Source organism: Rattus norvegicus, chromosome 13 (assembly GCF_021556685.1).
Source record: "Rattus norvegicus strain SHRSP/BbbUtx chromosome 13, alternate assembly SHRSP_T2T, whole genome shotgun sequence".
NCBI lineage: Eukaryota > Metazoa > Chordata > Mammalia > Rodentia > Muridae > Rattus > Rattus norvegicus.
The window spans coordinates 53,779,673-53,803,370 of record NC_141546.1 but is presented as its reverse complement, the minus strand read 5'-3'; the positions used below and the strand labels follow the sequence as shown (position 1 = coordinate 53,803,370).

The window sequence follows — 23,698 nt, the reverse complement described above, 5'->3', positions numbered from 1 at the left end:
CCAAACTAGATAAGATGGATGAAGCAAAGAAGTGCAGGCCGACAGGAACTGGATGTAGATCTCTCCTGAGAGACACAGCCAGAATACAGCAAATACATAGGCGAATGCCATCATTATACCACTGAACTGAGAACGGGACCCCCGTTGAAGGAATCAGAAAAAGGACTGAAAGAGCTTGAAGGAGTTTGAGACCCCACATGAACAACAATGCCAACCAACCAGAGCTTCCACGGACTAAGCCAGTACCCAAAGACTATACATGGACTGACCCTGGGCTCCAACCTCATAGGTAGCAATGAATAGCCTAGTGAGAGCACCATGGAAGGGGAAGCCCTTGGTCCTGCCAAGACCGAACCACCAGTGAACGTGAATGCTGGGGGGAGGGTGTTAATGGGGGGGAGTATGGGGAGGGGAGTACCCATATAGAAGGAGAGTGGGGGCTAGGGGAGATGTTGGCCCGGAAACTGGGAAACGGAATAACAATGGAAATGTAAATAAGAAATACCCAAGTTAATAAAGATGAAAAAAAAAGAAATGTGAATACTTAGGTAAAAATAATCTAAGTGAGGAAATGAAGGGAAAAGGAGAAAAGTGTAATTTGGAAGACAGGAAAGAGAAATATAGAAGGAGGGAGAAAATTATGGGATACTCTTTAGAAAATCATATTCTGAACTATCATCCCCTAATAAACTGTAATTCATGTAATTCTGCATGTGAATATATACGAATGTAAAAAATAAAATTTTCTACCCTAGGCTCTCAACAAACCAAAAATCATCTAAAATCTACACCAACACTAGGCAAGAGAAGCACACATTAGAGTTCTTGGTCAGGATTGTCTTAATAGAACCCAGAACATAACTGATTAATGCTATTGCAGTTGATCGTTCCCAAGAGGTGGAAAGTAAGCTATCATTGCTGAAGACATGTTCTTTATCACAAGCTCCAAAGATCCCTGAGCTGGAGCTGTTCTCAAAGCCTCCTCCCTAAGGACCAGCATTTATGGTACCAGCAGTTGCCATACCAGCTGTCCAATAAGAGAAACAACCAACAGTCCTACCCAACTATCATGCCTATAGGAAGGAACAAAAATCTAATCTATTTCCTTTCAAAATCAGTTTGGCTGACTAGAAGTCAGGCACAAAGAAACTGAACGCCATTATATTGTTCGATAAACATAACTCAAAGTGTTCATGTGCAAACATTGATTGGACATTGTTTGTTTATTTTGCCCCTCCCTTGTGAACTTTAATATTTACCAAACTAACCGCTGCTAATGCTCTGAAACTCAGTCATACACAGCACTGTTAACTACAGGATTCCCAGAAGCAGCACCAAGGCTGGAGTGCTTTAAGCTTCTGAAGATGAGGTTCTGTATCCTATTGCTCTTTGCCAGTATCTTCCTAACCTCGTGGCTCTCTACTGCCAAAGGTGAAGTAGGTAAGCAGACACAGATTTGAAATATGCATCTTTTAGTCAAATATATTTTTCTGTTGTTTGTTTATGAGAATACTTTTTATTTGCTTTTAATTTGTTATAAAATATTGGAAATAGAAAAGATATAAGATATTTTAATGAAAAATTAAAGAACATTTTAATGATAAAACTAATTGTTTTATGAAGTTTCTTGTAAGCAATCAAGGAATAAGATTTGATGAAATGAGTTTTTCACTGTCCTCTAAAACTCTGTACCCCACTTTTAATCGGGATTTTGGTTTGTTGATGTCTATTTTCTTTTGTTCTTTGCAAATTTTGGATATTAGGCCTTTGTTAGATATGGAGTGGGTGAAAAAACTTTCCCAGTCTGTATCCTGCATTTTGCCTTATGGACAATGCCCTTTGCCTTACAGACGCTTCTCAGTTTTATGCGGTTCCATTTAATGATTTTTTTTGCTCTTAGTACCTATATTATCAGAGTTCTGTTTCAGAAGCTCTCTCCTGTCCCATTGAGTTCACAGCTATTCTTTCTCTTCTATTAAGTTCAATGGTTCCGGTTTTATGTTTAGGACTTTGATTCACTTGGACCTGAGTTCTGTGCAGGATGGTAAATATAGATCAATATCCATTCTTTTTTAATGAGCACAGAACCAAAATTTCTCTCTTTTTTATTGGTTATTTTATTTACTTACATTTCAAATGTTATCCCCCACATGCACCCTATTGCCTCCTTCCTCCCCCTGCCTCTATGCTCCCCTACCTGAATATTCACTCCTGCGTCAGCAGTCTAGCATTCCTCTATCCTAGGTCATCAAGTCTCTACAGGACCAAGGAGCTCCCCTCCCAGTAATGCCAGATGAGGTAACCTCTGCTACATATCAAGCTAGAGCCATGAGTACTTCTGTTTACTGTTTGGTTGGTGGTTTAGTCCCTGGGAGCACTGGAGATTCTGGTTGATTGATATTCTTGTTACTCCTATGAGATTGCAAACACGTTCTTGCCCTAACTTCCACATTGGGGTCCCTATGCTCAGTCCAGTGTTTGGCTATGTACATGTACATCTGTATTGGTCCAGCTCTGGCAGAGTCTCTCAGGGGACAATTATACTGGGCTCCTGTCAGTAAGCACTTCTTGGCATCAACACTAGTGTCTGGGTTTGGTGTCAGCAGATAGGGTGGATCCCTAGGTGGGGCAGCCTCTGGATGGCCTTTCCTTCAGTCTCTGCTCCATTCTTTGTCCCTTTATTTCCTCCTGTAAGGATTTTGTCCCCACTTATAAGAAGGACTGAAGCAACCACACTTTGGTCTTCCTACTTGAGCTTCATGTAGTCTGTAAATAGTATCTTGGGTGTTCCGAGCTTTTGGGCTAATATCAATGAATGATATCAGAGAGTGCATATCATGTGTGGTTTTTTTGTGATTGGGTTACCTCACTTAGGGTGATATTTTCTATTCCATCCATTCACCTATGAATTTCATGAAGTCATTGTTTTTAGTAGCTGAGTAGTACTCCATTGTGTAAATGTAACACATTTTCTGTATCCATTCCTCTGTTGAAGGAAATCTGGGTTGTATCCAGCTTCTGGCTATTATAAATAAGGCTGCTATGAACATAGCCAAGCAGGTGTCCTTGTTATAGGTTGGAGCATCTTTTGGGTATATGCCCAGGAGTGGTATAGCTCGGTCGTCAGGTAGTATTATGTCCAATTTTCTGAGGAACCTCCAGACTGATTACCTGAGTGATTGTACCAGATTGTATCCCACTAAAAGTGGAGGAGTGTTCCTCTTTCTCCACATCCTCACCAGCATCTGCTGTCACCTGAGTTTTTGATCTTAGCCATTCTGACTAGTATGAGGTGGAATCTCAGGGTTGTTTTGATTTGCATTTCCCTGATGACTAAAAATGTTGAACATTATTTAGGTACTTCTCAGTCATTCGATATTCCTCAGTTGAGAATTCTATGTTTAGCTCTCTACCCCATTTTTAATAGGGGTATTTGATCTTCTGGAGCCTAACTTCTTGAGTTCTTTGTTTTTGTTGGAGTTAATTTTATGTCCAGCCACTTTGTTGATAAACAACTGTTTATCAGGTTGAGAGTTCTCTGGTAGAATTTTGATGTCACTTAAGTAAACTATCTTATCATCTGCAAATAGCAATATTTTGACTTCTTCCTTTTCAATTTGTATCCCTTTAACTGCCTTTGTTGTCTAATTGTTTTGGCTAAAACTTCAAGTAACAGTAAAATAGGTAGGAAGAGAGTAGGCAGCTTTTTTAATCCCTGATTTCAGTGGGATTGCTTCAAGTTTCTATCTGCTTAGTTTGATGTTGGTTACTGACTTACTGTATATTGCTTTTATTATGTTTAGGTATGGGTCTTGAATTCCTGATTATTTCCAAGATTGTTATCATGAAGGGGTGTTGAATTTTGTGAAATGCTTTCTCAGCATCTAATGAGATGATTATGTTTTTCTTTGAGTTTGTTTATATAGTAGATTACATTTATGGATTTCCTTATATTGAACCATCCCTGAATCCTTGGGATGAAGCCAACTTGATTATGATGAATAATTGTTTTCATGTGTTCTTTTATTTGGTTTATGTAAATTTTATTGAGGATTTTTGCATTAATAATCATGAGAGAAATTGGTCTGAAGTTCTCTTTCTTTGTTGGGGCTTTGTGTGGTTTAGATATAAGCATAATTGTAGATTCAAAGGACAAATTGGGTAGTGTTTCTTCTGTTTCTATTTGGTGGAATAGTTTGAAGAGTATTGGCATGAGATCTTCTTTGAAGGTCTGATAGACTGCTTATATTTCTTTAGGAATTATGGAACTGTTTAGATGGTTTATCTGATCCTGGTTTAACTATAGCACCTGATATCTGTCTAAAAAATTGTCCATTCCCTGCAGATTTTTCAGTTTTCTGGAACATAGGTTTTGTACTAGGATCTTATAATGTTTTGAATTTCCTCAGTTTCTATTGTTATGTATCCCTTTCCATTTCTGATTTCATTAATTTAGATACTCACTGTGTGTGCTCTGGTTAGTCTGGCTAAGGGTTTATCTATCTTGTTGATATTCTCAAAGAATCAGTTACTGTTTGAGTTTTTTGTTTGTTTTTGTTTTTATTTTGTTTTTGATTCTTTGTACAGTACTTTTGTTTCTACTTGGTTGATTTCAGCACTGAGCATGATTATTTCCTGCAGCCTACTCCTCTTGAATGTATTTACTTCTTTTTGTTCTAGAGCTTCAGAACAGCTTTGTTCAAGTATACTGTCAAGCAGCTATTAAGTCCTCTTTCCAGTTTCTTTTTGGAGGCACTGAGAGCTATGAGTTTTCCTCTTAGCACTGCTTTCATTGTGTCCCATAAGTTTGGGTATGTTGTACCATCATTTCCCTTAAATTCTAAAGGCTTTAATTTCCTTGTGTATGTCTTCCGTGACCAAGTTGACATTGAGTAGAGCATTGTTCAGCTTCCATGTGTATGTGGGCTTTCTGTTTTTGTTGTTATTGGAGACCAGCCTTAATCCATGGTGATATGATAGGATACAAGTGATTATTTCAATCTTCTTATGTCAGTGGGGTCAGTTTTGTGACTTATTATATGGTCAATTTTCAAGAAGGTATGAGGAGACACTGAGTAAAAGGTTTATTCTTTTGGTTTAGGATTAAATGTTCTATAGATATCTGTTAAATCCATTTGGTTCATAACTCCTGTTAGTTTCACTGTGTCTCTGTTTAGTTTCTATTTCCACGATCTGCCCATTGATGAGAGAGGTGTGCTGAAGTCTCCCACACTTACTGTGTAAGGTACAATTTGCGCTTTGAGCTTTAGTGAAGTTCCACTTATGAATGTAGGTACCCTTGCATTTGGGGCATAGATATTTAGGATTGAGAGTTCATCTTGGTGGATTTTTACTTTGATGAATATGAAGTGTCCTTCCTTACCTTTTTGATGACTTTTAGTTGAAAATTGATTTTATTCGATATTAGAATGGCTACTCCAGCTTTCTTCTTCAGACCATTTGCTTGGAAAGCTGTTTTCTAGCCTTTCACTCTGAGGTGGTGTCTGTCTTTGTCTCTGAGGTGTGTTTCCTGTAGGCAGCAGAATGCAGGGTCCTCGTTGCATATCCAGTTTTTTAATCTATGTCTTTTTACTGGGGAGTTGAGGCCATTGATGTTGAGAGATATTAAGGAATAGAGATTATTGCTTCCTGTTATGTTCATATTAGGATGTGAGATTATGTTTGTGTGCTTTTCTTCTCTTTGTTTTGTTGCCAAGATGATTAGTTTCTTGCTTTTTCTAGGGTGTAGCTTGCCTCCTTATGTTGGACTTTACCATTTATTATCCTTTGTAGCACTGGATTTTTGAAAGTTATTGTGTAAATTTGGTGTTGTCATGGAATATCTTGGTTTCTCCATCTATGTTAATTGAGAGTTTTGTAGGATACAGTAACCTGGGATGGCATTTGTGTTCTCTTAGGGTCTGTGTGACATCTGTCCAGGACCTTCTGGCTTTCATAGTGTCTGGTGAGAAGTCTGGTGTAATTCTTATAGATCTGCCTTTGTATGTCACTTGGCCTTTTGTGGTTACTACTTTTAATAGTCTTTCTTTGTTTTGTGCATTTGGTGTTTTGACTATTATGCGACAGGAGAAATTTATCTTCTGGTCCAATCTATTTGGAGTTCTCGAGGTTTCTTGTATGTTCATGGGCATCTCTTTCTTTAGGTTAGAGAAGTTTTCTATAATTTTGGTGAAGATATTTAGTGGCCCTTTAATTTGGGAGTCTTCAGTCTCTTCTATACCTAACATCCTTAGATTTAATCTTCTCATTGTGTCCTATGTGTCCTGGAAGTTTTGTGCTAGGAGCTTTTTGTGTTTTACATTATCTTTGACAGTTTTGTTGATCTTTTTCTATAGTATCTTCTGCCCCTGAGATTCTCTCTTCTATCTCCTGTATCCTGTTGGTGATGATTGCATCTATGACTCCTGATCTCTTCCCTGGGTTTTCTATCCCCAGAGTTGTCTCCCTTTGTGCTTTCTTTGTTTGTATTTCTTTTTTAGATCCTGGACAGTTTTGTTCCATTCCTTCACCTGTTTGGTTGTGTTTTCCTCTAATTCCTTCAGGGATTTTAGTGTTTCTGCTTTAAGGGCTTCTACTTGTTTACTTGTGTTGTCCTACATTTTCTCTTAAGGGAGTTATTTATGACCTTCTTAAAGCCTCCATCAACAAGATAAAATGTGATTTTAAATCCAGATCTTGCTTTTCCAGTGTGTTTGGATATCCAGTATTTTCTTTGTTGGGAGAATTGGGCTCTGATGATTCCAGGTACTCTTAGTTTCTGTTGCTTAGGTTCCTGTGCTTGCCTCTCACCATCAGGTTGTCTCTGGTGTCAGCTTGTCTTGCTGTTTCTGACAGTGGCTTGACCCTCTGCTAGGCTTCTGTGTCAGCACTCCAGTAGAACTGTTTTCCTGTTTTCCTTCAGCCATTTCTGGAAACAGGTGCTCTGTTCTCAGGTGTGTAGGCACTCCTGGTGACTGTCTTTCAGCTCTTGGCTCAGGTAGGAATCCAAAGGTCCTGCCCCTGCTTCCAGGGGGCACAGATGTCACTAAGGGATTCCCTCTTGGGTCAGAAATGTGGGCAGAGGGTATTCCCCTCTGATTTCTCATGAGTGTCTGCACTTCTGAGGGTCCAGCTCTCTCCCCCACAGGATTTGGTTACAGTGAGCTGTTTGACCAGTTCAGTTCAGTTCTGGGTGCAGAACAGGACCGCAGGTACCTTCCGCTAACTGTTCCTATATTCCTGTGTCCAGAGGCACTATGCAATTTCCTCTTGGACCAGGGATGTGGGCAAATGTGGGTAAAAGTTGCAGTCTGCCCTGCAGTCTCAGGATGGTCCGCACTTCTCTCCTATATTTCTTTAAGGGAGTTATTTATGTCCTTCTTAAAATCCTTTATCATCATCATGAGATGTGATTTTAAAGCCAAACCCTGCTTTTCTGTTGTGTTGCCATATCCAATATTTGCTGTAGTAGAATAACTGGGTTCAGAAGAGGCCAAGTAGTCTTGGTTTCTGTTGCTTAGGTTCTTGCACTTGCCTCTTTCCATCTGGTTATCTCTGATGTTAGTTGTTCTTGCTGTCTCTGACTGGAGCATGTCCCTCCTGTGGGCCTGCAGGCCTGTAATCTTAGGAGTAAGAGTGCTCCTGGGAGACTAGCTCTCTCAGGGTCAATTTTGGGTCTGAGAGTTGTGGGACAGCCCCAGGTCTGGGCATAGATGGAGACTGGAAGGGTCCTGTCTCAGGCTGCCCTATGGTTCCTGTGCCTAGTACACTCAGTGTGACTCTCTTTGCACAGTCACAGGTAAGAACCCTGGAGTGAAAGTTGGGTCTCACCTTTGGGATTAGGAGGAAGAGCATTTCTGGTAGACCAGCTCTCTATAGGCAGGTTTTGTGTCTGAGGGCTGTGGAACATCCCCAGCTCTAGGCTCAGGTGGGCCCAATTTTAAAACAGTAATTATTGTATTGGATATTAATAAATGTCCCTGATCAACTTCTCCAGTAAGCTGTAAGATATAATGTAACTTCATGAAGAAAGACTTCTGCACATTCTTCAGTCATCTGTATTCTATTTTTCCCTGTCCATCCCAGTCTCTGTGTTTTGTGCAGTTATTTTAATTAATAAAAACTAATTCATGATTCATGTGATTTATCTATGATATGTGTTGGGATTCTTTTTTTAATTTTAAAGGTAAAGAATTTCACATTTTCCTGTAAGGTGAAAGATATAGCTTTCTTATTCAGTAAGTTTTCCTGTGTAAGTCAAAGGGCACATTTATTTAAAAAGGTGGGGTGTGAAAACTTTATAGCTATTTATAAATTAGACCTTGTGAATATTAATACATAGGCCCAATGAAACTTGAGAACAGCAATTTCAAAATTAGAAAATAGAAATAATCATTGAAGTTCTGTATGATGAAGTTACTGCCAGGTATGTGAATCATAATCATGAAGTACTATATGTGATGGCTTTAACAGAAAAAAATTTATATCAGAGAGGCAAAAATACATGAGGAAGAGAAGAAGCCTGAGTGATACATCAACAATAGGAAAGTGGACTTGTTAAATGGGATTCTTATAGCTTTCAGTAGAAAAAGAAATAGTATCTGCCATTTAGTTTTCATACTAAATTGTACTCAGGTGAAATATTTCTAATTATTTTATATGTTTCTTTTTAGAAGTGAAATGCATAGCTCCTCATATTCCAAATGGTAACTACACACCTCACAGGATTAACTACACAGCTGAAGATGAAATACAGTATGAATGTACAGATGGCTTCTACCCTACAACCCAGGGAACTGTTGCAAAGTGTACAAGTACTGGATGGATTCCTGCTCCAAGATGTAGTTGTAAGGTTTAGTCAAATATTTTATCCACATAGTACTGAAATAAGGCTTTTTAACATGTAAACACATTTAATAAATGGAGATATATTAGCAGCAAATATTTGACTTTTAATTCATGTATATTCCTTAGAAATACTCAACTGTTCAAAATAATATTTTATTTGATACTATATTTTAAATAATATTAAAATTTAAGATATCAAGTAATATTAAATACATAATTTAGGAAACAAATAATTCATAATCTACATCTACTAAATGTATTTATACATTCATAGGTATGTTTTATATTAATGAGTACTTTCAAGAAATTTAGAAAATTGTTGGTTAAGAATATTGTCATATAGGAATTCATTTTACTTATTTATTTGCACTGTAGTAAATATCCTTCAAAAATATTTGCTTTACAATGAAACTTTGTTGTCTGACATTTCTGTCAGCCAAATTTGATGACTTGGCTACTGGCTATGCATCATAGTAATGGTGTCAAAGATTGCTTTGTCTGTCAGTCATCAGAACACTTCGCTGGGATGTATGCTATATGTTGATCATTCTTTCTAGCTGTTCCCTGGTGAACAAGAAGCAATTAGCTTTGCTTTATAACACACTCTCTGACATAATTATCTTCTTGGTCACAGGCAGGTATAAAGGGATGAGACTACCTAGTTGACAAGAAATTCAAGTCACCAGAACTATAAATAAATCTTCCTTTTTTTCTAATTCATTTATTTCAGTAATATTGACACAAAGACAAAAGCATTAATAAGATGAGATCCTTGACCTTTTATTCGTCAATAGTTTTATTTTGCTTGTTTATTTTGTTTGTTTGCATAGAGAGAATTAGGCTTGTAATACAATGTACATATGTACAATGTACATATTTACCATGTACGTAGTGTATTCTGGAAGTTCTATCTCCTCACTTCTCTCACATATCTCCAACTATATAGATAATATTTCATCCTTGTCTATCCTTTTCCCATTTCATAAGTTTAAGCTTTAAAGTATCATATATTTAGTTTATCCCAGTCCACAGGTTTACCACTTCTATTATAATTGTCTTTTGGAACCTGAGTTAATCACTAGTAGGGAAAGAATTGATTCCCCTTTTCAAGCATCTGTCAGCATGAAATAGTTCAGAGGTAAAGGCCATGGCTCCCTGAGATCTTACTCCAGTCATTCCTGGATGCTGTTGAACCATTCTTGTGCAGACTCATAGTGATATCTGTACTTGTTGAAAGTTAATGATTACACTGGCTATGTAGAGTCCAGGAGATAGTTAACAGTCTAATGATTATTAGATTATTGGTCTATCACAAATTCTAGCTCTAAGAATCTTTCTGTACTTCATCCACATGTTATTAAACAATGAGGTGGATGCTGTAATTGTCATATTTAATACTGAGCACAGACTCTCCCTATTGCAGTATTTTCTTTACTGGAATCATAGAACCATCATAGTTTACTAGAATGGGAAGGCTTCTCTGATTAATGTTGAGGCTGTTGGTTGCCTAAAAATACAAACATATATTTTTGGAAGATTGCTCAACATTATGTCAATTCATCTTACTAACAGAATATAGACCCTCCTGCCTAGACCTTATGACACACCTACCATGGCCTTATGAGTAAGTTTATGATTACAGGTATGGAATCAGTGTGGTATAGTGTGTCTCAATCTCTATTACAGTTGATTTTTAGAATGCAAATATGCCTAAATATGTATCCAGACTGACTCTGGCCTGAAAATGCCTGAGCTTGAGTTACTGCACAGTGTAATTAGTGATGTTTTCCTGGATAAGATAAAGATGACAAATCTCTACGTATGTTCGTTAAATAACTTTTCTACTTAAAATATAGAGTGCTCTCTTCTCAGGCCTGTTAGCTGGAAGACTGTGCTAGTAATAGTATTCATACTTTAAACCTTGTCTTCTCGGGTTTAGTGCAGAATTCTATCAAACCTTCATAGAAGACCTCATACCAATATTATCCAAACTATTCCACAAAATTGAAACAGATGGAGCACTACCGAATTCCTTCTATGAAGCCACAATTACTCTTATAACTAAACCACACAAAGACCCAACAAAGAAAGAGAACTTCAGACCAATTTCCCTTAGGAATATCGACGCAAAAATACTCAATAAAATTCTGGCAAACCGAATCCAAGAGCACCTCAAAACAATCATCCACCATGATCAAGTAGGCTTCATCCCAGGCATGCAGGGATGGTTGAATATAAGGAAAACCATCAACGTGATCCATTATATAAACAAACTGAAAGAACAAAACCACATGATCATTTAATTAGATGCTGAGAAAGCATTTGACAAAATTCAACACCCCTTCATGATAAAAGTCCTGGAAAGAATAGGAATTCAAGGCCCATACCTAAACATAGTAAAAGCCATATACAGCAAACCAGTTGCTAACATTAAACTAAATGGAGAGAAACTTGAAGCAATCCCACTAAAATCAGGGACTACACAAGGCTGCCCACTCTCTCCCTACTTATTCAACATAGTTCTTGAAGTTCTAGTCAGAGCAATCAGACAACAAAAGGAGGTCAAGGGGATACAGATCAGAAAAGAAGAAGTCAAATATCACTATTTGCAGATGATATGATAGTATATTTAAGTGATCCCAAAAGTTCCACCAGAGAACTACTAAAGCTGATAAACAACTTCAGCAAAGTGGCTGGGTATAAAATTAACTCAAATAAATCAGTAGCCTTCCTCTACACAAAAGAGAAACAAGCCGAGAAAGAAATTAGGGAAACGACACCCTTCATAATAGACCCAAATAATATAAAGTACCTCGGTGTGACTTTAGCCAAGCAAGTAAAAGATCTGTACAATAAGAACTTCAAGACACTGAAGAAAGAAATTGAAGAAGACCTCAGAAGATGGAAAGATCTCCCATGCTCATGGATTGGCAGGATTAATATAGTAAAAATGGCCATTTTACCAAAAGCAATCTACAGATTCAATGCAATCCCCATCAAAATACCAATCGAATTCTTCAAAGAGTTAGACAGAACAATTTGCAAATTCATCTGGAATAACAAAAAACCCAGGATAGCTAAAACTATCCTCAACAATAAAAGGACTTCAGGGGGGATCACTATCCCTGAACTCAAGCAGTATTACAGAGCAATAGTGATAAAAACTGCATGGTATTGGTACAGAGACAGACAGATAGACCAATGGAATAGAATTGAAGACCCAGAAATGAACCCACACACCTATGGTCACTTGATTTTTGACAAAGGAGCCAAAACCATCCAATGGAAAAAAGATAGCATTTTCAGCAAATGGTGCTGGTTCAACTGGAGGTCAACATGTAGAAGAATGCAGATCGATCCATGCTTATCACCCTGTACAAAGCTTAAGTCCAAGTGGATCAAGGACCTCCACATCAAACCAGACACACTCAAACTAATAGAAGAAAAACTAGGGAAGCATCTGGAACACATGGGCACTGGAAAAAATTTCCTGAACAAAACACCAATGGCTTATGCTCTAAGATCAAGAATCGACAAATGGGATCTCATAAAACTGCAAAGCTTCTGTAAGGCAAAGGACACTGTGGTTAGGACAAAACGGCAACCAACAGATTGGGAAAAGATCTTTACCAATCCTACAACAGATAGAGGCCTTATATCCAAAATATACAAAGAACTCAAGAAGTTAGACCGCAGGGAGACAAATAACCCTATTAAAAAATGGGGTTCAGAGCTAAACAAAGAATTCTCAGCTGAGGAATGCCGAATGGCTGAGAAACACCTAAAGAAATGTTCAACATCTTTAGTCATAAGGGAAATGCAAATCAAAACAACCCTGAGATTTCACCTCACACCAGTGAGAATGGCTAACATCAAAAACTCAGGTGACAGCAGATGCTGGCGAGGATGCGGAGAAAGAGGAATACTCCTCCATTATTGGTGGGATTGCAGACTGGTACAACCATTCTGGAAATCAGTCTGGAGGTTCCTCAGAAAATTGAACATTGAACTGCCTGAGGATCCAGCTATACCTCTCTTGGGCATATACCCAAAAGATGCCCCAACATATAAAAAAGACACGTGCTCCACTATGTTCATCGCAGCCTTATTTATAATAGCCAGAAGCTGGAAAGAACCCAGATGCCCTTCAACAGAGGAATGGATACAGAAAATGTGGTACATCTACACATGGAATATTACTCAGCTATCAAAAACAACGAGTTTATGAAATTCGTAGGCAAATGGTTGGAACTGGAAAATATCATCCTGAGTGAGCTAACCCAATCACAGAAAGACATACATGGTATGCACTCACTGATAAGTGGCTATTAGCCCAAATGCTTGAATTACCCTAGATGCCTAGAACAAATGAAACTCAAGATGGATGATCAAAATGTGAATGCTTCACTCCTTCTTTAAAAGGGGAACAAGAATACCCTTGGCAGGGAAGAGAGAGGCAAAGATTAAAACAGAGACTGAAGGAACACCCATTCAGAGCCTGCCCCACATGTGGCCCATACATATACAGCCACCCAATTAGACAAGGTGGATGAAGCAAAGAAGTGCAGGCGGACAGGAGCCAGATGTAGATCTCTCCTGAGAGACACAGCCAGAATACAGCAAATACAGAGGCGAATGCCAGCAGCAAACCACTGAACTGAGAATAGGACCCCTGTCGAAGAAATCAGAGAAAGAACTGGAAGAGCTTGAAGGGGCTTGAGACCCCATATGTACAACAATGCCAAGCAACCAGAACTTCCAGGGACTAAGCCACTACCTAAAGACTATACATGGACTGACCCTGGACTCTGACCTCATAGGTAGCAATGCATATCCTAGTAAGAGCACCAGTGGAAGGGGAAGCCCTGGGTCCTGCTAAGACTGAACCCCCAGTGAACTAGACTGGTGGGGGGAGGGCGGCAATGGGGGGAGGGTTGGGAGGGGAACACCCATACGGAAGGGGAGGGGGGAGGGGGATGTTTGCCCAGAAACCGGGAAAGGGAATAACACTCGAAATGTATATAAGAAATACTCAAGTTAATAAAAAAAAAAAAAAAGATTAGGGCCTAGCTGTGCACAAGGGGAATACTCTTGTAAGCTGTGATAAAAATAAGAATAAATAAATAAATAAAACCTTAAAAAAAACCTTGTCTTCTTTTGGTATCATTCAAAAAATTAATCTAATTTAATTTATTGGTGTTCTATTAAAAATATAATTTTCAATTTTGTTAAAGAAGAACAGAGGATAAAAAGAATTTATATTGGTAAGCATTTTCAAAATTCTTAAAAATCTCTTATAAAGCAAAAGTGAAATGAATAAGAAAGCTATAGGAATTTTGTGTACATTTATTGGTATTTGATGAAATTTTTCTTTTTAACCTATTGCATGGAGTAATCTGATGAGCAATCATACTTCATGGAAAAATGAATACTATTCTGATATTAAAAGTACTAATTATTATTAAGTAAAAACATAAAGAAAAAATTAGTGAAACATCTACAAAATTTGTTAAAACAGTAAACAATACAGCACATCAATATGAACTTATAAGCTGAGTTCAATACATTCCGATCACTTTAGATTTTAGCTCCCATTCAAATTACAAATATACAGTTATTGTATTAGATATTAACAAATATCTCAAATCCACTACTCTGGTAAGCTGTAAGATATAATGTGACTGTATGAAAAAGACATCCTCATATACCTCAGTTGTCAGAATTCTGTTTGTTTCCTTGTCCTGAATGCCTTCTGCCTTCTTGTATAGGTATTTTAACTAACTGAATGTAATTTACTGATCAAGTGTTTTTCTGTTTTAATTTTTATTGCAAGTGGAACCTTGCGATTTTCCACAATTCAAAAATGGATATTTATATCATGAAAACATACGTAGATCTTACTTCCCAGTACCTATAGGAAAGGAGTTCAGCTATTACTGTGACAATGGGTTTTTGACACCTTCAGGATCATACTGGGACTACCTTCGTTGTACAAGACAAGGGTGGGAGCCTGAAGTCCCATGCCTCAGTAAGTCCATATCTATATTATATCATGTTTAATTCTGTCAAAACTTGGAAAGAGAGGAACACATACATAATTAGAGATAAATTTCTTGTGACAAAAATTTAACCAACAGAAGAGGTTGTGACCAGAGACAACTGACCTCTGCAAGCAGCTCTGCATGAAAAGCACAGGACACTGGGAACTACATGAATTCCTCTTTTTAATATTGAGTATTGGTTTTATTTTTAATGTCACAATGCTCATTTAACTATTGAGAAGTACATTTGAATTTAATTTTCGAATAAATATTTTATGTTTTTAACTTATCGTCTTAAAAATTTAGGGCAATGCGGTTCACCTTATATAGAGAAGGAGGAATTTTATAATGTAAAGGAAGCTATGTACAGAATCAGTCTGTAAAAGTCAAGTCTTACTCTTGCTCCTACCAGTTACATGGTTCAGATACAGTTAAATGTACAGAGAGTAGTTGATCCCCTCCACCCAAATGCATCCTTATCAGTAAGTGATCAGCTCTGAGATCACAAGATGCCCATGACTTCCTGTCTCAATTAAATTAACGACGGCAAATCCCTCATTGCTTCAAGTTTGTTTAGTGATAAGTGTTTGATAAGTATATAGCAAAGCAAATACATGTAGCAAATGTTAGGCAATAATTCAACAAAACACTGAGTAAACTTTAATTTATAGTACTATATTCTTTGAAATCACTTTGTCATCTGATTCAGAACAATTATAAAAGTACTGTGTAGAGTTAAACAAATGTAATAATAGCAACACACATCATTGACATATTCAAGAAATGAATTTTGTATGATTATTATTAATTATCTTAAAATATGTACTGAATTTAATTTAGTAGTCTTTCATGCTAGTTTTATTTGTATCTTAAATTACATATTCCTTTTAGGGTCTTTGTTAATTTATACAAAAAAACTGCTTTTTCATAGTTATGCATCTTTCCTTTCTGTGTAGATCTATGAAGATTGCTTTCAGTTTGTGTTGTTGATGTTGTTGTTGTTGTTGTTTCTCAAGTAATTCAAAGAGATCTTAAATGACTCAGAGAAGAGGAACCCAGCTGGTCACATGACTTGTCCACAGTGGGAGCCACTACAATACTCAAGTATATGGGGTACAGATGGGAGAGAAGGAGAAGCAGAACAATTTGAGCATTATAAGGAAATGTGGAATTGGAGAAACAAGGGTAGAGAGGGACAATGTGTTTAAATAGCTAGCCCAAGCACCTGAGGCCATGGTGAGATCCCAGTCCATGCTGTGGCTGAGGACCAGGTATGGGTCCACGGTCTTGCTGCTACACGGTTCTATGTTGCTGTCTGTGGCTCATATTACAACTAAAGAACCTCCTTTGGTCTCCCACCTGGGACCACTTCGATGTCCAAAGGCTGAGCAAAGCTGGCCCCACCACTTGTCTGCTGGGAAGTGGCCTAGATATGGAGCTAATATCCTCACCCACCCCTCATCCCTAGTAAACTCAAGCTGTCAGAAGAGCTGTCCCTGGGGTCATGAGAACAGAAAAGTTGGTTCTGCCTCTCACCAGCTGCAGCACTCAAGAGAGTGGACCCTGTGCCTCACCTGAACAGCACAGCAGAGCTGGCTCTGGGTGAGCCTGTCCTGAGGTCATGAATGCAGGAGACTTAACTCTGCCCTTCATCAGTGGTAGCAATAGAGATGCGAGCCAGGGCAGTGTTGGAGAGCATGCTCTGGTGGTTCTGGTGCAGATCAGTGAGCTGAAAGACCAACTTATCTAACTTCTAGGACCAAATCCAGGGCTTTAGATTAACCCACTCTAAAATCTTCCCCATCTGTCAACTGCTGGAGCATAAGAAAGGGCTGATTTTGCAGATCTGAAGCTGCAGGATCTCCACGACACAGGGCAACAATAGTGTATCTGAAAGGACTCCCAATGAGAATATAATATTGATAGTGTAAGAGAAACCAGAGGCCTCAAACTACACCAATAACTCATTGCAATAAACATTTGCCTATAAAGATGTATGTAGAAAATTATATACTATGGGACACACTGTGACAGACTATACCACTTCCATTATGAGATTTTTAAATGTTTTGCTTTGTTTCGTTTTGTCTCCTTTGTTATTGTTTGGGGGTTTACAAGAGCAAACAGTGGATATAAAAGGAGACAGAGATGAGTGGGGTTGGGATCCATAAACTGAAACTCACAAAGAATCAATTAAAAAAAATTTTGGTTCTGTATGCCCTTTCATTTACATCTTAAAGATATGCACAGTGCTGCACACTCATATTCTTTTTATTCAAGATTTTAACATTTATTTATACTTACATTATGAGAACTAGCTTTTACATTGAATGTTTTTCTTTTCTTTTTTCTCCCAGTCTACAGAGAGATATTTTATTAGATATACTTCTTTACTTACATTTAAAATGTTATTCCCTTTCCTGGTTTCCTGTCCATAAGTTCCCATACCCTATCCCTCCCTCATATGGGTATTCCCACCACCCATTTCCTTTACTTCCACCCCCAATATTCCCCTGCACTGGGGGTCCAACCTTGGCAGGACCACCTGCTTCTCTTTCCACTGGTGCCCCAACAAGGCTATTCTCTGCTACATATGCAGTTGGAGCCCTGGGTCACTCCATGTATAGTCTTTCAGTAGTGCTTTAGTCCCTGGAAGCTCTGGTTGGTTGGCATTGTTATTCTTATGGGGTTGCAAGCTCCTTCAACTCTTTCAATACTTCCTCCAATTCCCCCCAGGGTGTTGCTGTTCTCAGTTCAGTGGTTTCTTCCAGCATTAACCTCTGTATTGGACATGCTCTGGATGTGTCTCTCAGGAGAGATCAAGATCCGGTCCCTTTCAGCATGCAATTTTTAGCTTCATCAATCATATCATTTTGGCAGCTCTCTATATATGGGCCACATGTGGGGCAGGCTCTGAATGGCCGTTCCTTGAGTCACTGCTCTAAACTTTGCTTCCATATCCCCTCCTATGGATATTTTTCCCCTTTTAAGAAAAGGGAGAATCCCCATTTTGGTTATGCTTCTTCTTGAGCTCCTGTGGTCTATGGATTGCATCTTGGGTAGTTCCAGCTTTTGGGCTAATATCGACTTATCAATGAGTACATACCAAGTGTGTTTTTCTGTGATTGGGTTACCTCACTTAGGATGATATTTTCTAGTTCATTCCATTTGCCTATGAATTTCATGAAATCATTGTTTTTGATAGGTGAGTAGTACTCCATTGTGTAGATGTACCACTTTTTTTTCTTTATTAATTGAGTGTTTCTTATTTACATTTCGATCCTTATTCCCTTTCAAAGTTTCCAGGTCAACATCCCCCTAGCCCCTCCTCCTCCCCTTCTATGTGGGTGTTCCCCTCCCCATCCTCCCCCCCATTACTGTCCTCCCCCCAACAATCATGTTCACTGGAGGTTCAGTCTTAGCAGGACCAAGGGCTTCCCCTTCCACTGGTGCTCTTACTAGGCTATTAATTGCTACCTATGAGGTTGGAGCCCAGGGTCAGTCTTTGGGTAGTGGCTTAGTCCCTGGAAATTCTGGTTGGTTGGCAATGTTGTTCATATGAGGTCTTGAGCCCCTTCAAGCTCTTCCAGTCCTTTCTCTGATTCCTTCGACGGTGGTCCAATTCTTAGTTCAGCAATTTGCTGCTGGCATTCGCCTATGTATTTGCTGTATTCTGGCTGTGTCTCTCAGGAGAGATCTACATCCGGTTCCTGTCGGCCTGCACTTCCTTGCTTCATCCATCTTGTCTAATTGGGTGGCTGTATATGTATGGGCCACATGTGGGGCAGGCTCTGAATGGGTGTTCCTTCTACCTCTGTTTTAATCTTTGACTCCCTATTACCTGCCAAGGGGATTCTTGTTCCCTTTTAAAGAAGGAGTGAAACATTCGCATTTTGGTCATCCTTCTTGAGTTTCATATGTTCTGTGCATGTAGGGTAATTCAAGCATTTGGGCTAATATCCACTTATCAATGAGTGCATACCATGTGTGTTTTTCTGTGATTGGGTTACCTCACTCAGGATGATATTTTCCAGTTCCAACCATTTGCCTATGAATTTCATAAAGTCATTGTTTTTGATAGCTGAGTAATATTCCATTGTGTAGATGTACCACAGTTTCTGTATCCATTCCTCTGTTGAAGGGCATCTGAGTTCTTTCCAGCTTCTGGCTATTATAAATAAGGCTGCGATGAACATAGTGGAGCACGTGTCTTTTTCATATGTTGGGGCATCTTTTTGGTATATGCCCAAGAGAGGTATAGCTGGGTCCTCAGGTAGTTCAATGTCCAATTTTCTGAGGATCCTCCAGACTGATTTCCAGAATGGTTGTACCAGTCTGCAATCCCACCAACAATGGAGGAATGTTCCTCTTTCTCCACATCCTCGCCAGCATTTGATGTCACATGAGTTTTTGATCTTAGCCATTCTCACTGGTGTGAGGTGAAATCTCAGGGTTGTTTTGATTTGCATTTCCCTTATGACTAAAGATGTTGAACATTTCTTTAGGTATTTCTCAGCCATTCAGCATTCCTCAGCTGTGAATTCTTTGTTTAGCTCTGAACCCCATTTTTAATAGGATTATTTGTCTCCCTACAGTCTAATTTCTTGAGTTCTTTGTATGTTTTGGATATAAGCCCTCTCTCTGTTGTAGGATTGGTAAAGACCTTTTCCCAATCTGTTGGTTGCCATTTTGTCCTAACCACTTTTTCTAATCCACTCCTCTGTTGAAGAGCATCTGGGTCCTTTCAGCTTCTGGCTATTATAAATAAGGCTGCTATGAACATAGTGGAGCATGTGTCTTTGTTGTATGTTGGAGCATCTTTTGGGTATATACTCAGGAGAGGTATAGTGAGTCCTCAGGTTTTATGCTCAAATTTCAAGGACTTGTCTTTAAAAACTAATTCTTATTCAAGAATTAGTACATATATGATTAGTGTTCATGTCAGTGGTATTGAAAATAAATGTGCTATGGAAAAAATAAAGCATCTTCAACATATGGTGCTGATGAAACTGAATGTCTGCATGTTGCAGAATACCAACAGATCTATAACTATCACCATGCCCAGAACTTAAGTCCAAGTAGATCAAAGACCTCAACATAAAACCAGACACACTGAACCTGATAGAAGAGAAATTGGAGAATAGCTACGAACATATTGGCACAGGAGAAAACTTTCTGAACAAAACACCAATATCACATGCATTGAGACCAACAATTAATAACTGGGACCTCATGAAACTAAAAAGCTTCAGTAAAGCAAAGAACACTGTCAGTCAACAATCAGACAAAGCGATAACCTACAAAATGTGAAAACACTGTTATTAATTTCACATCCAATAGTGGTTTAAAAATCAAGAATATATAAAGAACTCAAGAAACTAGATTTTTAAAAATTAAACAAACCAATTAAAATGAGAAACATATGCAACAGAGAATTCTCAATAGGGAAATCTCAAATGGCTGAAAAATTCTTGTATTTTTCAATATGCAACAATTCACCAATTGAATTAATATTGAAATAATATTCAACAATTTTCGCCATTGGAGAAATAAAAATAAAAACTACTTCGAGATTATATCTTCCACCTCTAGAATGGCTAAGATCAACACAGATGTGATAGCTTCATGTTGATGAGGATGTAGCACAAGGGGAACACTCCTCCTTTGCTGTATGGAGTAAAAACTTGCACAGCCAGTATGGAAAACAATATGGTGGACCCTCAGAAAATTGGGAATGGATCTGCCTCAAGACCTAGCTATACAACTCTTGGGTCTACACTCCATCCTAATACAAGGACTCAACTATGTTCATAAGAGCTTTCTTCATAATATCCAGAAACGGGAAACAACCTAGATGTTCCTCAACAGAAGAAAGAAAATGTGGTACATTTCCACAACAATGTTTTCTTCAACAGTTAGCAAAATGCCACAGTATTTTCAAATATTCATTTATTTGCCAACTTATGGGAAATGACAAATTTTTTTCTGTTTCTAACTATAAATAATATTACATTGTACAAATGTACTGCCTTTTCCCCTCTTTTCTGTTGTAAATATTTTGGCTTTTAGAATAGTAAACATGGAAATACAAGCACATCTTTTTAAAATGCCATGATGAAATTTGCAGGTAAGTGAATGAAACTATTAAAGAACATCATGACCGAGTTGACCCAGACCAGAAATGCAAATACAGCATATATTCATTTATAAGTGGATATTTGTCGGTCCACATCCATGAGGAGGCTGAACATGCAGAGTTTGACTATGCTACTCCCATGCTGCTGCCAGGGCAGGTGCCTGGCTGTAGAAAAGCACCAAGATACTGTTCAAGGGGTGGAAAAGCACAGTCTGAGATATGGAAAAACCAGAGTCAGTTTGGGGGTTCCCAGGCCTGCAGTGTGGCTGGGGACATGGGTTCCTCAGACTCTTTGACATCCAGGCACTGCTGGGAGTCATGGAAGAGCTGAGTCAGGGACCCAGAGGCTGGGGACCGCATCTAGGAAAGAGGATCACTGGCTTGTCTCAGTGTTAGTTGCCCTTAGCTTGGCAGAGGCAGGACAGAAGCACAGAGGAGCCTTTTATCAGAGAATTAAGTTGTGGCTCTGTAAGTGAATGCCTTCTCTGTGGCTCCTCGTGGTGGATCGTGATGAAAGAGACAGTCCACAGATCTAAACTCTCTATTGACTGTTCATGGCAGAAAATGGGTGCATAACTAAACAGTACTCCCTTCTCAGAGTGAACCTGAGATTAAATACATTTGCAGGGAGGAAAGTCTCAGAAGAGAAGCTTATTGGCTAAACCCTCAGGGCCTCTAGATACCTCATTAGCATAGAGAACTCTGTTCTGGGCCTATGTGACCATAGATCACATTTCCTTGTGTGAGAAGTGAGGCATGTGTTGCAGGCCAGGTTCTGGCAGATTGCAGGGAGTTCCGTAAGACTCAGGTACGTGCAGACCAAGTCCAGGTCTCCACCTTCTCTACCTTACCAAGCTTCCTGGCATGGTTTTACCATTTAACAGATATTAGATATTAAGTAAATGATAACCAAGCTGCAATCCTTGGTTCAGAAAGGTTAGGTAAATAGGAAGGATTTCTACAGAGAGAAAACATGAATCTACTCGTGAAGGAGAAATAGAAGAAATTCTGCTGGTGGACTGGGGACTCTGGGGACAAGGACAGGAGGGAACAGGTAGGCTAGAGAAGAACGGAGGGAAGAAGCATGAAAGGAACAACTAGAATTGGGGGGGTCTTTGTGGTGAGTCAGTGTAGAAACCTAGTGCAGTGGAAGTTTCTGCAATCTATGAGGGTGACCCTAGGAAGAACTTCTAGTAATGAAAAATATAGAGTCTGAACTGGCCAATTTCATAGCCAGACAAGACTTTTAGTGGTGGTACTGTGTTATATCAGTTGAGTCATTGGCTAAGGATAGCACTTAGACATCTTCAGTAATCCACACTGACATTAGGACAGAAGAGCAACCTCTTAAAACTTAAAGCAGGGCCCCATTGCTAAGGACAAAATCCATTCAGCTCACTGAATTGGTAGGAAGATCAAGCTGATGTAAGCTTGGAGCCTTCACCCTACACTCTAGTCTCTTTGGCTCCAGAAGGTACTCTGCAGGAAAGAGAAAACTGGAAACCAACCCAGCCACAAAATCCCCCACCTACAATCTTTCCTGCTGCCAGTTGAGCACAGAACATGTGGGACAAGCCAACCAATGTTTGATATAATTTGGGGCCCAGGTCACAAAAGGAAGTCCATGCCCTACACTATCTGGAGGACCAGAAAACAGAGACTGGATATCCCAGGGACCTAGCATAGAACAAAACATAATAGGACAAAAAAATCAATGAAATTATTTCTAATAATATTCTGGTACACTCATAGAACAGGTACTTGTCCAGTTGTCAACAGATAGGCTTTCTCTGACAACTGGTGGTAACAGGTACAGAAAACCCACAGCCAGACATTATTAAAAAAGACTCTAAATTGTAGTTTCCATTAAGTTCTTCCTGTAGGAGACTGGGGGACCCTGAGGAACAGGAGGAAGAAAGATTGTAGTGGTCAGAGGTATGGAGGACACCAGGAAAACATGGTCCATTGAATCAACTCAGCAGAGTTCACATGGACTCACAGAGACTGAAGCAGCAACCAGTGGGCATGAATGAATCTGAACCAGGTCCTCTAATTATATGTTATGGCTGATGGCTGGATGATTAACGCTGGGAGTGAGTGCATATCTGATTCTTTTGCCTGATCTTGAAACTGTTTTCCTCCTATTAGGTTCCATGTCCAGCCTCATTATGAGGGCTTTTCCCTTAGTTATTGTGTATTGTTTTGTCCTGTCTGAATACCTGCTCTTGTCTTAAGACTAAATGGGGGAGGGACAGAGGTATGGATCTAGGGTAAAGGAGAAGTGTGGGAGAGCTAATATGAGCAGAGAGAGAAGAAGCTGTGGTTGAAATGTAAAAGCACATAATTAAATTCATTTTTAAAAAGGAAGAAAATTTAGTGTACATATATGACCATAATCCCAGACAGAATCAGTTGTGATCATCTGAGGGCGATCATCATTCCTTTTGTTCCCTTCTTCAGTCTGTGACCAGCTCTCGTAAATATAGCTTTTATTTCATCAAATGAAAGGATGAGATTAGAGCTGTCCAAAGCTGTCCACATAAATGGCTTAGACTAGACCCAGAGCATTTCTTTCTCAGTTTTAAATCTCTCTAGACTTAGACCTGAAAGCTTCTAGCCTCCGTAAAATCTAATCTCCCAAACTGACTGCTTTAATTTTGCTTCTCTCGGTATT

At 38.9% G+C, this 23,698-nt stretch overlaps 1 protein-coding gene across 15 annotated transcripts in view; it reads left to right on the top strand.

The window, feature by feature from the left end:
- Window positions 1-1,235: 1,235 nt before the first annotated feature.
- Window positions 1,236-23,698, top strand: part of Cfhr2 (complement factor H-related 2) — a 65,199-nt gene continuing 42,736 nt past the window's right edge. For 6 of the 15 annotated variants that reach the window (XM_087581678.1, XM_087581676.1, XM_087581672.1 and 3 more), the window contains exons 1-3: window positions 1,236-1,440; window positions 8,673-8,846; window positions 14,681-14,875. In XM_087581678.1, the coding sequence (XP_087437804.1) occupies window positions 1,365-1,440; window positions 8,673-8,846; window positions 14,681-14,875 (445 nt within the window). In that variant the 5' untranslated portion in view covers window positions 1,236-1,364. 15 annotated transcript variants of the gene reach the window in all.